Source organism: Anthonomus grandis, chromosome 15 (assembly GCF_022605725.1).
Source record: "Anthonomus grandis grandis chromosome 15, icAntGran1.3, whole genome shotgun sequence".
Lineage (NCBI taxonomy): Eukaryota > Metazoa > Arthropoda > Insecta > Coleoptera > Curculionidae > Anthonomus > Anthonomus grandis.
The window spans coordinates 5038511-5055308 of NC_065560.1; the positions used below are offsets into that span (position 1 = coordinate 5038511).

At 31.8% G+C, this 16798-nt stretch overlaps 1 protein-coding gene across 2 annotated transcripts; it reads right to left on the reverse strand.

Annotated features, from left to right (window-relative positions):
• Positions 1 to 1094: 1094 nt before the first annotated feature.
• Positions 1095 to 14379, reverse strand: LOC126744989 (uncharacterized). 2 transcript variants are annotated; one of them, XM_050452621.1, is made up of 6 exons: positions 13903 to 14379; positions 11537 to 11611; positions 11089 to 11479; positions 10887 to 11023; positions 1909 to 2020; positions 1095 to 1428 (listed from the first exon to the last, which is right to left on the reverse strand). In XM_050452621.1, exons 1-6 carry the CDS (start codon positions 14144 to 14146, stop codon positions 1179 to 1181), a joined length of 1209 nt encoding a protein of 402 aa, XP_050308578.1. In that variant the 5' UTR covers positions 14147 to 14379; the 3' UTR covers positions 1095 to 1178. The 2 variants fall into 2 exon arrangements, with proteins under 2 accessions (XP_050308578.1, XP_050308579.1); XM_050452622.1 differs by lacking the exons at positions 1095 to 1428; positions 1909 to 2020 and adding an exon at positions 6158 to 6775 and having other exon boundaries at positions 13903 to 14323.
• Between the last annotated feature and the right edge of the window lie 2419 nt (positions 14380 to 16798).

The following is a 16798-nucleotide window of genomic DNA, read 5'->3' on the forward strand; positions in this document are numbered from 1 at the left end:
GATGACATACAGAGACAAATTGCATGAACGATCATAAAAATAATTTTTCTTTTCATGCAATTGGACCGGGACAAGTCCAACTTCCGGGACTGTTGCATTTATTTTGTTTTAGGACAGAATTTATGAAAAAATTATTCGATGACTGGGTACACACTATTTGTACTGTGAGTAGTTATATAATGAAGAAACAAGAGACGAAAAACGTTACTTAATATCCTACAAGTCTTCCAAGCTTTATTTCCATTCATTTTGTACCTGTACTTTTGGTGATGACATACAGAGAAAATTGCATGAACGGTCATAAAAATCATTTTTCTTTTCATGCAATTGGACCGGGACAAGTCCAAGTTCCGGGACTGTTGCATTTATTTTGTTTCAGGACAGAATTTATGAAAAAATTTATCGATGACTGGGTACAGACCATTTGTACTGTGAGTAGTGATATACTGAAGAACCAAGAGACGAAAAACGTTTCTTAATATCCTACACGTCTTCCAAGCTTTATTTCCATGCAATTTGTACCTGTACTTTTGGTGATGACATACAGAGACAAATTGCATGAAAGATCATAAAAATAATTTTTCTTTTCATGCAATTGGACCGGGACAAGTCCAACTTTCGGGACTGTTGCATTTATTTTGTTTTAGGATACAGTTTATAAAAAAGTGATTTCCTAAGTCAGTTTTTTACTTACATGTAATTTGTTCGTTTAGCGATGGCGTGCAGGTACAAATTGCATGGAAGTGAAAAGTTTACTTTGGCAATCCGTTTTGAATTAATTGTATCCAAAAACAAAATAAATAGAATAGTCCAGGAAGTTGGACCGGGACAAATTGCATAAAAGGAAATATTCTTTTTTGTTTTTCATGCAATTTGTACCTGTACGTTTGGTGATGACGTAAAGCTGAAAATTGCATGAAAAATCAAAAAAATATATTTTTTTTGAAATTTGTTAGGTTCCAACTTCCTGGACTGATGGCATTTATTTTTTTAGGATATAATTCAACAGATCCTAATAAAACAGTAGATCTGAGCTAATCTTCACCCTATGAGCAAATATAATGGTAACGTTCATTTATCAATAAAAACACATCTTATTATGATTACTATCTTTGGTATCATTTAATTCTAATTCAAAACACTACTAATACTAAACATACTGCAACAAAAAATAATTTTCACAATCGTGCTTTTTTACTTTGAATCTCTATAGCCGCTTCGGTCTGTGAGTACGCCCTTACAAGCTCCTTGACACTAGGACCTGTTTTACCTGCACTAAATTCTTGAAATACCAAAATAATTTTTTCAATGGCAAATTTCGTATCTTCATCGGTGATTTCCCAGTAAGTTACGAATCTTATCCAGTCATCTCGGGCGCTACATTTTACGCTTACTTTAACCGGGTCTGAGGGTAAAACAGTTGCTAATCTAAAACAAAATAATCTTTTATGTCCTGCGAGTGTCAAAAGTATTTTATCGTTCCAAGTTTTGACTCGATAATAAGATTTTGGCCAGGATTTTAAAAACAAAAACGCGGTACTATAATTTTAACTTGAAAAAATTGATTAATTGCCAGTATACCTCATGCCTCAATATTGTTAAAAAAAATCGCGTTTTAGTAGGTTTATCGTTTGGTTTTACAATAGTCAGTGTCCAAATTAAATACATATTAAATTTAATTCCGCTTTGTTTCAACAGAAAATTGCTTTAACATAACAAAGGTGTGCGAACCTAAAATACATTGACCATCAATATGGTAGGGGCTATTGTAATATATTTGAATTTAATTATCAGGAAATTCGCTTTTTTAAGGAATTATTCTTTAAAAATTAAGTCTATATTTTCAGGTTTGGCCAATAACTACGATCTAATACTCGTCTATAATTACCTTTATAAGCAACTAATTACCTTTTTTGTACAATTTTAGAGTCAAGTTTTGGGTCCATAGTAATCCTTATAATGTTCGTTTGCACATTTGCCAGGTCTACATCAAAGCACGGAGTCTTAAGACTGTCTATTGCTAAAAATAATGAGGATTTTTTTTAGGAACACAGTATAAAGGGTGTCTCAAAAATCAACGATATGCCAAAAATGGGCAATAGACCAGGTGCTCAATGATTCAAATTATAGGCATTAATAGAAAACCGAAATATAGATACCCCATAGAACCCTCTGTTGATCTTTTTGGTACTGTGGTTACAATTTTTTAAACTTATATTCACTGTTTGGCTGAGTGACTTCAAAAGTTGGCGTATCTAATCTAGATTTCAAAATGGTAAGATACTTGCTAGATTATTGGTTCAATAGGAGTGTATTTTTTTTAATTACATAGTCAAATATATGCCGCTGTCCTAAGTTAAGTTATTAGTCCATATTTATAAAAAAAAAGTTTTACCTTTTGCTTTCAAAAAATAAAGCAATTCCTTCAAAGTATATGCATAAAAAAAGTGAAGGAAAAGGTCTCGCTTCTGCAAAGTAAAAGGTGTTAACTTTTTCTTATTTATAAAAAGAAGCTTTTGCTTAAAAACTAAAAGATTTGCTTCTAAAAAAAGGAATCTAGGTTACAGCAACTTTTCTCATTTTATCATTAGTTGTCCCGGCATCTTAGAGCCTGCATCTTAAAATTTGTGCATTTCATTTAATAAAACCTATTTGTAAGGGCTTGTTTAAGTGATCTTTGGTTGATTAGTCGCAGTATTGTGTTAGTTATGGCTAATGTGGTGCATTTACGTACAAGAAAATACTACAAACCAAGACGTACACCTCGTGAGTCAGATTTCAAGACGTTGTTTAGATTTGAGGAGGAAAATGTGGTGTGGTTGGCAAATTACTTTCTTGGCATGGATTTCGAATCTCGTGGAGCAGCCCGGTCACCTGTGCAGAAAATGAAAATATTTCTGCGGTATTGTGCGAACCCTGGATTTCAGAGGGGAATAGCTGAAGAATTGGGATGTTCGCAACCCACAGTGTCCAGAATATTTCATGACGTGATAGAGCGAATTGTACAACAAGCCGGCAAATTTATCAGGTTCCTAAATACAGAAAATCAAATTATGCAGGCCAAAGAGAGATGGTTGACCAGGTTCCGTTTTCCCACAGCTATTGGAGTTATCGACTGCACTCATATTCGTCTTGATGGAAAACCAGCCCAATTTGGAGACGAATATGTAAATCGAAAAGGTTTTGCCGGTATTAATGTACCGGTTACATGCGACCAGAATTCTGTTATAACTAGTATAGATGCAAGTTGGCCTGGATCAGTTCATGATGCTCGTATATGGAAAAATTCGGCAGTGTGTGAAATCATAAAAAAGACAAGAAACACTATTCTTCTAGGAGACAGTGGGTATGGTATAATGTCATGTCTTATGACTCCTTACACGGACCCCCACTAGGAATATCAGAGAGTCTTTAACAGGCTGCTTACATCAGAGCGAGTTGTGATTGAGCATACATTTAGGCAAGTAAAGGGGCGATTTCCTATCCTGAAGTATGGATGCAGATTAAAACTGACCAGTATTCCAAAAGTTATAATTGCGTGTGCTGTATTGCACAATATAGCTAAGCAATTAAGAGATGAAGATTTTCAAGAAAATGACAAAGAAGAAGAATAGGACTTTTATTATAAATGGTATATACTTATATACCATTTATAGAGAATGAAAATGTAGATGCTATTCACGCACAAGGACAAAGGTGGCGAGAGGAATTAGCTCGTCTTATTACCAATAACATAATAGCTGTATAATTAGGATTAAAACTTTCATGTAATGCTATGTATATGTCGTTTACTTCAAACGTACAAAGATGTATTTACTTAAACTAAAAATAAACTTACACGTTTGAACTGGAAAAAAACGTTTAATTATTTTTTTTTGTTATAAATGATACATATTACATATACGTCTATTTTTACAAGTTTTGGTAAATATTATCTCCAACAACAACATACTCTTGCGGGGCTTTTTCGTTTGATGCCTCGTTTAAATTTTTTAGCTTGGCAGAGTAATATTGTTGTTGGAGACGAGCAACTTTCAGTTGTTGAACTAAAACTAATCGTTGAAGCTGGGTTGTCGTTAACTGCCTCGTCTCGTCAGACTGTTGTTTGCCCGAAGCAAAGGTAGGCCTCGGAGGAATTTTTTTTGCAGCAACCTCTTCAACCGATGTGTAGGATCGCTTTTTGTTAGCTACTACTTAAGGCATAATCATCTGATGAGCATCGTTTTCCACCATAATGTCATCCTTTGAAGTAGGTAAAGAAGGTTGACTTGCCACGCCAATTGCAAGAGCCCCAAAATAAAATATACATGTATGATAAGTACCTACAAGGTAATAATAAAGACCTGAATCTATTTCTCACCTGGTACCCGACTTAGTACAGGATTTATGTCCGCATCCATAGTATTTAACATAACTTTCTCCCAGGACAAAAGACGAATGGGCTTGTTCCCTGTTTTATTTTTCAGTCGCGTTTTCATATTGTTCACTTTTTTCATAAAAGCTTTAATATCCATCTCCTTGCCAAATAAAGTAACCTATTCCTTAACGATATCAGTATTATCGATTAATACAGTAGTTTTCTTTTTTTTCATCGTTGGAACTTGAGATTTCTCGAGAATCTCCGGAAATGCTTGGACTTTTTCAGCGATAAACATCATCTCGTTAGGGGCATCTTCGGTAACTTCCTGTTCACTATCGGTGTCAGACATTTTAAATATTTTATTCTCTATTATTATTTGATCTTCTTTACATCAATTTGACGTGCGAACTGCTTTTGATTATAAAACAAATAAGATCAACCCCATCAGTTACAGACCATATACGCGTTGACTGCACGCTGCAAGTCATGTCTTGTCGAAATCGCTAATCTCTGTACCTTTTAATTTATTTTCCCGAAGCATTTGCTTGCAAGGAAGAGGTAGAGATTATGAATACGAATTAGAGCAAAACCTTTTACTTCTACCTTTTGCTTGTACCTTTTACTTCAAAGTAAATGTTTCAGTTTTATAAATACGGGCTATTGATTTATATTTTTCTTACTTCCATTAATTCCATAATTGTATAGTTAAAATAAATGAAATAAAACTTTACTTAAGTCGCAACTAATGTTCAAATTGTCTTCTTCAATTGATCAATCCTAAAAATTATCAATATCATCGTTGATCAAATTCTTATTGTTCCCTGTAAAGTAGGTGAATTTAAATTGGGTATCTATAATTATATTAACAGTAATAATAGTATAATTATATTATAGTAATGTTTATTTGTTATAACAGGAGAATGGTGAAATGTGTTCAGCATCCTTGTTTTTTTTATGCATATTAAAAGTCCATAAGGAGAAATTCTAAACAGAATATCATTTCCTATTAAATCCGCCTAAGCCAGGAATTGCAATAATAGAGAGATTTAATTGCCAACAAAGCTAAATACACAACAAAATAGGTAAAGTAAAAAACAAAAAGTCTGCCTATAAACTCTTGCCGTTATCACACTATTTTTATTTAAACGCGGAATATTCTTTATGATACAGAAAGACTCAATTCAAGATGCAATGATCCCTTTAATGATGTCGGCTTCCAAAAATTGATGAAGAGGTTAGAAATAACACAAAAAATCAAATTAACTATATAAAGATATAAGTATAAATATTCTACAACATACACTTGCTGATGATAGTGTTAAGGATTAAGTGTCTTTAACAAAATCTTCAACACATATAATATAACTAAGAAATCAAAATTAATTACTTGGATTAATTACTTGAAAAAAAAATTTTAAATAAACTTTTTATAAACTTCTAGAGAAATGGGTAAATTTTGTTTCCTTGTATGCCACTTCATGTTAAACTTTAATATAATTTAATTGAATATTAAGTTAAAATACAATGAATTATTAATCAACTTTTATATTTTCACCAAATTTTTGTAAACGTACTTCTATGTACAGGGATTATAATATTGCATTAACACGGGCATTTTCAAAAAAATACAAAAAAAATAACAGGGTTAATGCAATTTTAAATATAAACAAAAATGCTCATTATGCAAGTTATTTTCCTAAAGACAAAAAAAATACGGATCAATGTGCCGCCCCTCGGTTCACGACTCATTAATCAAATCTGTAATGTACAATAAACACAAAAATAAATCAAAGACAACATAATAATAGTGCTTTATTATCATCATCGAATATAAGCTACATAAAAAAAGAACACTTTTCATTAAAACCTGTAAACACAGAGACAAGGATATCACAGGTCAACATTTTAAACGCGTCATAAGTAATAAATATTTTTGAGTATTTCTTATTTCGAAACATCAAATAATTTGCGTCATTTCGCGAGAAACAAATATTTTGGAACATATATGTGGCCACGAAATGTCATAAGTAATCACTTTGAGGACTTACATCACTTTAATCCTTTATTACAAGCCACCGAAGGGCTTTTTCAAACTATATAAAAATGTCTAAACGCCCACATATTAATACCCCTTCAACAGTTCGTCGTATTCTCTAATTACCAGCTGGATCTTTTCACAAGCCACAGTGACGTCTTCGTCACTTATCCCCCAATATAAAGTAAATCTGACACAGTCGTGATTTAACGACATCGAACGGACACTACACTTAACCCTATCGGTCTTTAGCACTGTTTGTAGCCTGCGCTGTAAATCTTGTACCGTGATTTTCGTTTTGTCGAAGTACATCAGGACTATGTTGGTTTGGACGGTTTGTAGGTCCACTTTAAAGTTGGTGGAGTGCATAGCGTAGATTGCTGAAATTTATTATAAGAATTATTTTTATATGAACGTTTGCATGTTTTAGCCAAACATCCAGTTCATCAAAATGTGTAATAATACAAAGGTATTTCATAATCAAATTATTTAAAATTTGGGCAAGAAAAGAAAAACTGGCTGATTACCCTTATTACAAAATGAAATACTAGATACGATCGTGGAAGTTAGATTTCAAGTCTAGGAATTATTAATCATTAGTTCTAAAGGTCCTCAGTTGTACTGCCAATGCCTCTGTTGTGAAAATCAGGAATAAATATCCTTTCATTGTGTCCAATCAATTCACGATCCAGAGATACTCACTCACAGAGATGTTGATTTAGTGCCGAACATATTTTGATAAATTCATTTGTTTATTGGGGCCATAATTTCTGAATTATTGTGAATACCTCAGAATTCTTACGATTTAGTAACGATCATGAAACTTGTTCAGATTCTGTTATTTCTGCATAAAGTCAAATGGAACAATTGGTGGTAAACCCTGATTTAGAGCACCTTGATGTGTCCAGAAATTTTGATTTTTTAGGAGTAAATCCTTAGTTTAAAAAGTCCAGGAATTATTGGCCTTTTATTGTCTCCATTTAGGCCACAAAAAATCCTATCCTTAGGAAAAATAACTCTCAGTTAGTGCATCTGGAAATATCCAGATGCTACTACGAACACACAATTTAACCACAGAAAAGTTCTTTAATTAAGACAACTCTTTTTGGGCTAGAAATATCTAGGAATTAAAATATCCTTTAAATCGAAAAACATGTAGGTAAACCCGGATGAGGTGTATACCTTGGACTGTTTAAAATGGCAAAATTTAAGATTTAAGTCTGCAGTATCAAGATATTCCAGGGCATCTTGAAAATTCCTTTAATCGCTCACGAAAATACGAGAAATCACATTTAGTGCAGAAATGTCGAAATTTTTCAATGAGCAATTCACGGTTTTTGTTGGAAAAATTAAGATATTCATAGACTTTTAACTCCCAGGACACTCCCTTTAAAAAATCCTTTAAATAGGATAATCTTGTGTACAAACCCATACGCAGTGCACCTTGAAATGTACAGAGATTTGGAGCTTTTTAAGCAGAAATCCGTAGCTTGAAAAGTCCAGGAATTATTGGCCCCTTTGGTGTCTGAACTCAGGCCCTAAAAAATCCTTTAAATGACAAAATAACTATGGAAATATCCAGTAATTCTGAACCGTTCAGGGACAATTTTTTTGGTTTTAACTTAATAATAAATTAATTAATAAAATGCCTGGAGAGTCTGAAAATGTTTAAGGAGAGACTCTTTTAGTTTTTGCTTGAAATATCCAAAAATTACTGGGCATGTTTAAATTTCTTTTAATTGGGAAAATTATGTACTAAAGCCATTCAACTCTTTGGACATAATTTATATCTAAACCCATATTTGGCGCACCTCGAAATATGCAGAAGTTTCGAAATTTTTAAAAGGAAATCCAAGCCTCAAAAGTTCAGGCGTTTAGTATTAGGATACTAAATTCACATTTTAAGGACGAAACATCCCTATTTATTATCTAAAGAAATTGCCAGTCCCTTTCTTAGTACGCCGATAATCCACTAGTAATTTTTCTACAAACCCCTAGTTTCGTTTTGCATTTATACCTTTTTTTACATTGAAGAACAGCATTCAAGACTTATGAACCCCTACATGTTTTACTACGCACTCCTACTTTTTCCACCAGAGTTACTACGTGCTCATAGTTATTTTAATACGTACTCCTACTTATAAATTCTTGACTCATTCCATCCGACAAATAAACCGAAACCCTATATATTTTATTACAAGCCTCTGAGTTATACTGATTACAACTCTGAGTTAGTGCAGCTGGAAATATCCAGAAGATTTTGAACCATTCAAGGACAAATTTATTTAGTTTTAATTTGCAATAACCCGGCAATTTAGAACATGTTTCAGGAGAGACTCGTACAGTCTTTGCTTGAAATATCCACAAATTCCTGGGCACTCTAATTTCATCCTTCAAAAATCTTTTATTTGGGTGAATTTGCATGTAAATCCATACTTTGTACACCTTGAATTATGCAATCGTGTTTTGTCATTTAAAATGCTGCAGAAATAAGGACTTTTTCCAAATTCTGCTTGCATAAACAATAAAAGCCAAAATTCCAATATCTTATTTTAAGGTCAGCAGCATCAGCATTTGGAGAGGAAACGATATAAGTTACTCTGAGTAAACCTTGCATTTTTTAAAAATAAAAGTACATATATATTTATTTATTTTTCAAGTATTACACACTTTAATCAATGATCCACTGCATGTTATTTGCTAGAAGTGATACCTACTTTCCAGGTAGAGAGTATTATTTATCAAAGCTAAGCTATTAAACGATTTGTAGCCCTCCCTATATGTTAAAATATACCGAGAGTTACAGAATAAGATGCTGATCCTTAAAGGTGTTAATCCTTAAGTTTAAATAAATATATTTATTAGTAATTAAAGTAAAATGACGGATCTACAAATAGATTCTAAGTCATATAACATTTTTGACCCAGCAAGAAAATAGTATGTGATATAAAAAAGCAGCATTTATATAAACGGCTTATTTGTTTTTTAAGAGCTGAAATACCATTGCATTAACATGCAACAGAAATTTATAGGCAAAGCCTTAAGTTAAAGTTACAATACGTTCAATTTAATTCGAACAATTTTTTATTGCAAGTTAATACATAGATTTGACTTAGAGCTATATTGGCTAGACGTGTATATATTTTCATAAAACTAATACTAGGCATGTACTTTACATCAGTAATGTTATCAGTTGGATTGATTTTTAGGGTGTACGTCTTACGATAACCCCAAATAATCTTTGTTTAATATTTTATTATTCGATTAGTATTTTATATTCTAGTTTTAATCTTAATTACCATATAATCGGTTAACCATTTAATTTCTGAGCTACAGGGTGTTTTAATAAATTCTTAGATATATTAAATTTAGCACACATCCTCCGAGTATCAACAGCCATTTTTTAATGTAGTTTCTTTAGTTTTTTAAGTTTAACCAGTGGCATCGATACAGGAATGTAAACTAAAACCTAGTTTTATAATCCCCATTCATTTTAGGGCAAACTTAATTTCTTGACTTTTTTACGTCTTAGATGTGATTACTGAGGAAAAAAAATAAGAACATTTTTATGCAAGGTCAATTTATTAGTAAAAGAAAAAATAAATTTATTTATTTTGTAAACATATTATGTACATACATTATTTTGCCATTAAATTAAAAGAACAATACGTGAACAAAAATGAAAACAGTTTAGATTAGTTGTTGAAAGTATTTACCACAACACTTTTACCACAACACAAAAGTTAAGGAGTTTAGGACATATCTGTATAAACTCCTGGAATAAGAATTTCATTATCTTGAATTTGTGTGAAAAGATTTTAGCAGTTTCTGTAAAAATATACGTCAGATTAGTCCGTAAATAAATAGTTTCTAAATTTTGACTACTAGAATTTCGAAATATATAGAGAAATTTACGAAATATTCACTTGCCAATAAGAAACAAGTGATTTTGCTTTTTACAGGCACTCCTGCAATAAGAGTTCTACTACCTTAACTTTTAATAAATTATTATTATTTAAGTAAATAATTCGATCGCTTTTCTTCTTAAAATCACCTAAGGATTAACACCCTTAAGGATCAGCATCTTATTCTGTAACACCCTTTATATTATGTGCTCTATCTCCAGTACCAGCTAGTAAGTTTGTTAGTAGAAAATAATTATACGTACCTCTTTTAGCATATCGTGCAATAATAAATTTCCCAATAATCAAAATTTAGTGCGTCATTCTTCCCATCATGCCACTTTAAATAGATAACGAGGAAAACATCTGACAAGTAAGCAAGCATTATAAATAATAATGATACGTTAAAGGCTATTTCCTAATGGACCTCAAAGTACACAACTATTTTGCCTGGATCCAATGCAATCACGCATATCTTGACCACCCGGTATGGTTAAAACAGTGTCAAAATTTCATTTATACATAATAATGAATGTATTTATCCCACATGCAACCAGCATATTAATTTTCCCTAAAATTGAATACCGACCTTTTGCAATTTGATAGGCATGGTCATGATCCTCTTGTAGCCTCTCGATCATGGTGTCAAGTGCAACTAAACCTGCTGCAGCAATGATTCCAGCTTGCCTCCATCCACCTCCTAAAGCTTTACGAACACGTCGGGCTCTGAAAATACATATAAAGTTAATTAACAAATGTTTATTAGTTTTTTTAGGGTAATTTGACATTACTTATCGATAAACGTAGAAGTGCCCGCCAAAATAGCTCCAACGGGACAACCGAGTCCCTTGCTAAGACAAAAGCAAACCGAGTCGACGTCTTTGACTATACGACTGGGCGGTACTTTAAGGTAAACAGCTGCGTTCATCATTCTTGCACCGTCCATGTGGACAGGTAGATGGTGTTCTTCTGCTAAATTATGTACTTTTTCCAGCCATTCTAAAGGAAGGACTTTTCCACCGCATAAATTATGAGTATTTTCGACGATAATTAGAGAGGAAATCGGCTCGTGAAAGTCCGGATTCTTTCTTATTTTTTTGCGCAGATCTTCGATACTAAACGTACCGTCCTCGTTGTTTTTTATAACCGCTGTGTGCACTCCTGCTATCTGAGCCGTACCACCTGAATTGAATTTTAACCGATTTATTTTGGTATACATTTTGATTTATGATAGCTAACCTTGTTCAAATTTAAAGGTATGTCCATGGTCTCCAGATATAATTTCGCTTCCTCTTTGGTTACAGTGGACCATAACTTAAAAAATAAAATTAATTATAAAAAATGATAAGAATATATAAAACATATTTATCAGATTCTTGCTTAAATGTCCAGAGATAACATATATATAGTATCAGAAAAAAACCGTAAATATAAAGCCATTCAACTTCTTTTGTACCAGATAAGAATATATTTAAAAATTATGTAAATGAATAATCTGAAGTCAGATTTAACCAGTTTTTCGTAAGAAGTTCAGGGGTCCATAAGATGATAAGCTTTCAGCATGGTGATAGCCTTCTGATTTATTTCTTCTTAATTACTATTTCATTAACATGTTAAAAATTATGAAATTGTTTAAAACTTTAATTAAGTCCAGGGACATTTTTTTCCATTTCGTGGGATTTTGATATTACTTAAATTATATTTTTTACAAACACGAACAGTTTATCGATAAAAGTAGTGCGTCATCAATATCAAGGTAAGGTTGCTAGGTTGATAAATGCTGTAAGTTTGTACTCTCTTAATATATTTTCACAATATTAAAGAGGAATAATTGACTGTATATATATTACTGAACAATTTGGATTTCGGTAAGATAGCTCAACTACAGGAGCCATATGATTACATAGTCAGCAGCTTTGAGGAAAAAACTATTGTGGGTTCTGTTTTGTGATCTTTCGAAAGCCTTTGATTGTGCATCAATTGAAAAGCTCTTACTATGGGTTTACTGGGTATAGAAGAAATTCACTTTTGTAAGTCGAGGCTCTCAGAACTTAAATTTTTAACACGAAATACCAGAGACCTGCTATTTCTCATTTATATACATGATATAACATGCAGGGGATACCAGTTTTATGGTGAGGACCAATAAGAAAAGAAGCTGTGCTTGATTGTACAAACTCTGTGAGTGATTGGATTATGGCAAATCATTCTAACTTAAATCTAAATAAAACTGAAAACGTGATTATCACATACTAAACAATTGTGACAAAATATAGTTTTTAGGAATAGATTTGGACCAAAAATTAACTTTTTTTTTGGAGAAATTTAGCTCAAAGAATTGACCAGAGGGTTGTATTGAAATCCCACTTTTCAGTCATTCTCTTGTGTATTCAGCTTGTGTTACTTTAAATATGTTGCAGAGGAGAGTAGTGCAAGTCATTGCTGGAGCTACCTACCGAGATGATGCAAAACCTGTGTTTCAAAGATACTTATCATTCCATCATAATATATGTATAAATCACTTCTGTAGGCTTTTAAAAGTAAAAGTCAATATTCGACTGTTGAGCAGACTCATGATCACTTCACTAGAAGAGAAACTGATCTTTGTATGCCTTTTTTTTAGACTAAGAAGCTCTTGGTATTCGATGTAACACTTCACTATGCACCCATCTCTACAAATAAATTACCCAGAGAAATTCGTCAGTTACCACTCAAAGGGCTGTAGTGAAGAGGTTTTTAATAATTGTCAAGTGTTTTTATAATGTGTCAGAGTTTTTATCTTGTGATGTTGTTTTAAATTGTAATAATAATTTTATTCTTTTTTTAATGGTATGTATATATATCTATTCTGTTTAACAAAAAATTCCAGTTTATTAGTTCAAAAAAATTAAATCTTCAAAGTAAACATATTTTAGAAGACTAAGAAATATCACATTTTGGCAAGATATTTTATTATTATGAATTAGTAAGCATTAGTTAAAAATTATTAATTATTATTACTTGATAATTTTCTGTATTTCTGCATATTAACTAAATTATGTATTACTGTTGTGAATTTAAAAGTTTAACACAAATGTAATTGGGCTTTGCCTGTATATATATAAATAAATATAGATTTATTGCTAGGATATGTACAGTGAATTGAATTACAGATGTAAAACTGATCTATATCTTACCTAAGAGCTGTTGTTTGATTATAAGGAAGTTTTTTCAATGTAAAGGTTATTCATGTATGTAAATGTAATTTCTCTAAAAAAGACTTTCAGGAAATCTTGAAGAATCTATTATTTTGAATAACTACCAGAAATTATAAAAAAATTGTTTAAATTCCAGGACAATGTAGCTCAACAGCAGATCTTGACCTGTCTACAGTTTTTGGCACTAGACAAAATCATACAATATATTGGTAAAACATAAAATTAATTTTGTACCTTAATGATATACTGGAAACTTGATAGTAGATATTATATTTTTTGTATATTTGTGATAGGTATTGCATATTTAGAGAATAGATTAAATTAAGCCAGAGTTACACCCAAATATCTAAATACATTTTAGGTGTTTGTAAGATAATAAAACATATTAAAATTAAGATGTATACCTACTAGCAATTAAATTAGCCATAGTTCCACTTGCCACGAAAATAGCCTCTTCTTTTTCCAAAATTTCTGCGGCTCTTCTCTCCAATTCGGCAACTGTGGGGTCCTCACCATACACATCGTCTCCCACCGGGGCTCGATACATTGCCTCTCTCATTTCAGGGGTCGGTTTACTTACAGTATCACTTCTCAAATCCACAACTCTTACTCCCGAGTTGTGCAACTGGTCCAAATTAATTTTTTCATACATTTTTGTACTAAAATTGTCTGGATAAAACTTAAATCAAGAAATTAGAATATATTATAAACTATATAATTAATAATTTTCTTTATAGAGCACAACACACTGTAGTTCTGTATATAAATTGGATGAAACTGGTGGTCACTGAGAGAGGAGCAATAAGCGACTAAACTAGATAAGAGAATGTAAAGGCCTTTTATATAAACGAGGTGGTCTGTTGCAAGACAAGCCTCTCTGACGTGATGTTACTGTAATGTTGTTACATTTAATATTCAATATAATATATGGCTTTCGTAATAATTCATAAATAATTTGCTGAATTCCAGTTGCTGTGTAGCAATTTAAACAAACTATTAGCCCTGGCCATCATAGATAACAAAATAAAAAATAGCGGCTTTTCAACAATATGTATATACATTACCTTATCTAAAATTGGAATATATTTACTTCCAACTAATTATCCAATTACTTAGTTTAAAAATTAAACTTTATTTAACATCGGGGTTAGGTTAGGGAATTACCACATATTTGTTTTGAATTTTGAAATATGCGATACTCACGTGATGTGTTTCCTTGTATGTTATTGGCTTGCGGCCTAATTAGTTTTAGGTATATGGGATATACAGTATATCCCATATACAGGTTGGCGAATAGAATACTACACATAGGCATTATAAATGGCAACACCGCTGGCTAGTAGGAAGAAAAAATAGTAGGACTCTTTTGGAAGAACGAAACAGCTTTTACGACAGGCAAACCTTTTATTTAGCTAAAGAAGGGCTTTTTGAGCCGTTTAATTAAAAGAATTTTTTGTTAGGTTTATTATTTAGAATTTTGTTTTCTGTTTTTTTTTTATAATGTTTACATTCTATTTTTATTACAGTATATATTTTATTTTAACAAGGACAACGCTTTAATTTTCAATGTGCGATGCACAGCATAAAAAAATTATTATTACGAATCTATGTGGGCTTTACACATATAATTCCTGCAATAGAAAAATATTATACCAAGGTACTGTGGGGGCGTTGCAACATCTCGCCTGTTAGAAACTTTATATGTGTAGTGATCGATTCGCCAATCTGTATATCGTAGGTATAGTAGGCTAGGTATAGACGATTGTTAATTTTTATGGAAAAATTCGATTTATAAGCTCCAGAATATTAAAATGTTTTTAAAAATTAGATTTAATCTTTAAATATGAACGAGAAAGTAATGCGAGCAGACCTTATCTGTCCGACTATAAATATTTATTGTTGGTTTCTGATTCAATTGCTAAATTCCATGACGTTATTCATTATATTATTATTTTCCTCGTGACGTAGAGTTTTTGGTTTTTTCTTGCTATAGAAATATGTTTCATATCAATTCAAATTACTAAAAAATGGCATTTGTCCATATAAAAACAAATCTAGCCTATTAAACATGATTTGAAGAAATACAAATGTCCAAATAAATAAAAGAAGTTGGATGAAAATCCTATCATGAATTATATTGTCTTTACAAGATTTGTTTGTCAGTAAGATATTAATAAATGCATTGATACTTGATTGATTTTTCAATACTTTCTATTTTACTATAAGCGGGTTGTTTGAATTAACCATTTTAAATCATCCAATAATTGTCCAAATTTGGTAGAAAAAAATTTTGTTCAAAAATATTGCTCACGTAACATTCCAAAATAATAAGGATCCCATGGATTATGTTAATCTTTCGACTTTAAAGATTAAACGGAACACTTGAATGCTTTAGGTCATATGTATTGAAGTTTCTCATGGTCCTTCTTTATGTTGCAAACACGCCAATAAATTATACGTAGGTCTGATTAATACCTTCTTGGTAATGGTCAAAATATTGTGAACCTATTTGTCAAGTATTCTAACTCCTTTCAGGGAACCTGTCTAAGCAAGGCTCCAGATTATAAATTGGATTAGAGTCTGAATTTAATTTGCATGTCTTTTTTATTTGTTACACATATTTTCTGAAATTTTACGCCTTCTTTACAGAAGCTCCTTTGTCCCTGATGGTATCACTATCACATATGTTTTTCTTAAAAACTGTATGTGTACTCTGAGTGAGGCTTTGATCACCTTTTCAAACTTTCTGGACATAGGCCTATTGAAAGATCAGTTTCTTAACGCCAATTCAGATATTTGTAACTACTGAGATGTGTATTTTCTGTCTATCATTTCTAAACTATTTGACAGGTTATTTTCTATACATACAATTTTCATGGCACTGCAGGCGATTGTTTAGTAATAGCATGGCTTTTCTTATTCTCAGGGTAAATCTCGTTGACTTGATTTGATCGGTAATTTTAGCAGATCTGTAGTCATTGATAGTAAGAATACAGACTTCTCAAAAGCCTTTGATATGGTTGGTCATGATTATCTGTTAGGGAAGTTTGGAGCTATAGTTGGCCGAATTTTGACATTCTTTTTTGAGTGGTTGCACACAGCTAGTTAGGATTCATAGTTATATTTTTAGTGATATTGAAGTATTTTCAGACTCTCATACATGTTGGCTCTTGTCTTTTTTAACTTCTTTATAAGATATTTGAATGATGTACTTGTTCATTCAATGTATCTTACTTTTGCTGATGGTTTTAAATCCATTAAATCACATCTTAATGCTGAGCTACTTCAATTGGTTGTAATTAAT

Coding starts and splice junctions, on each gene's coding strand:
- LOC126744989 (XM_050452621.1), bottom strand. CDS start 14,146: ATGTATGAAAAAATTAATTTGGACCAGTTGCACAACTCGGGAGTAAGA. Junction 11,612..13,902: donor TATGGCTAATTTAATTGCTA/GTAGGTATACAT, acceptor TTATTTTTTAAG/TTATGGTCCACTGTAACCAA. Junction 11,480..11,536: donor TACCTTTAAATTTGAACAAG/GTTAGCTATCAT, acceptor AATTCAATTCAG/GTGGTACGGCTCAGATAGCA.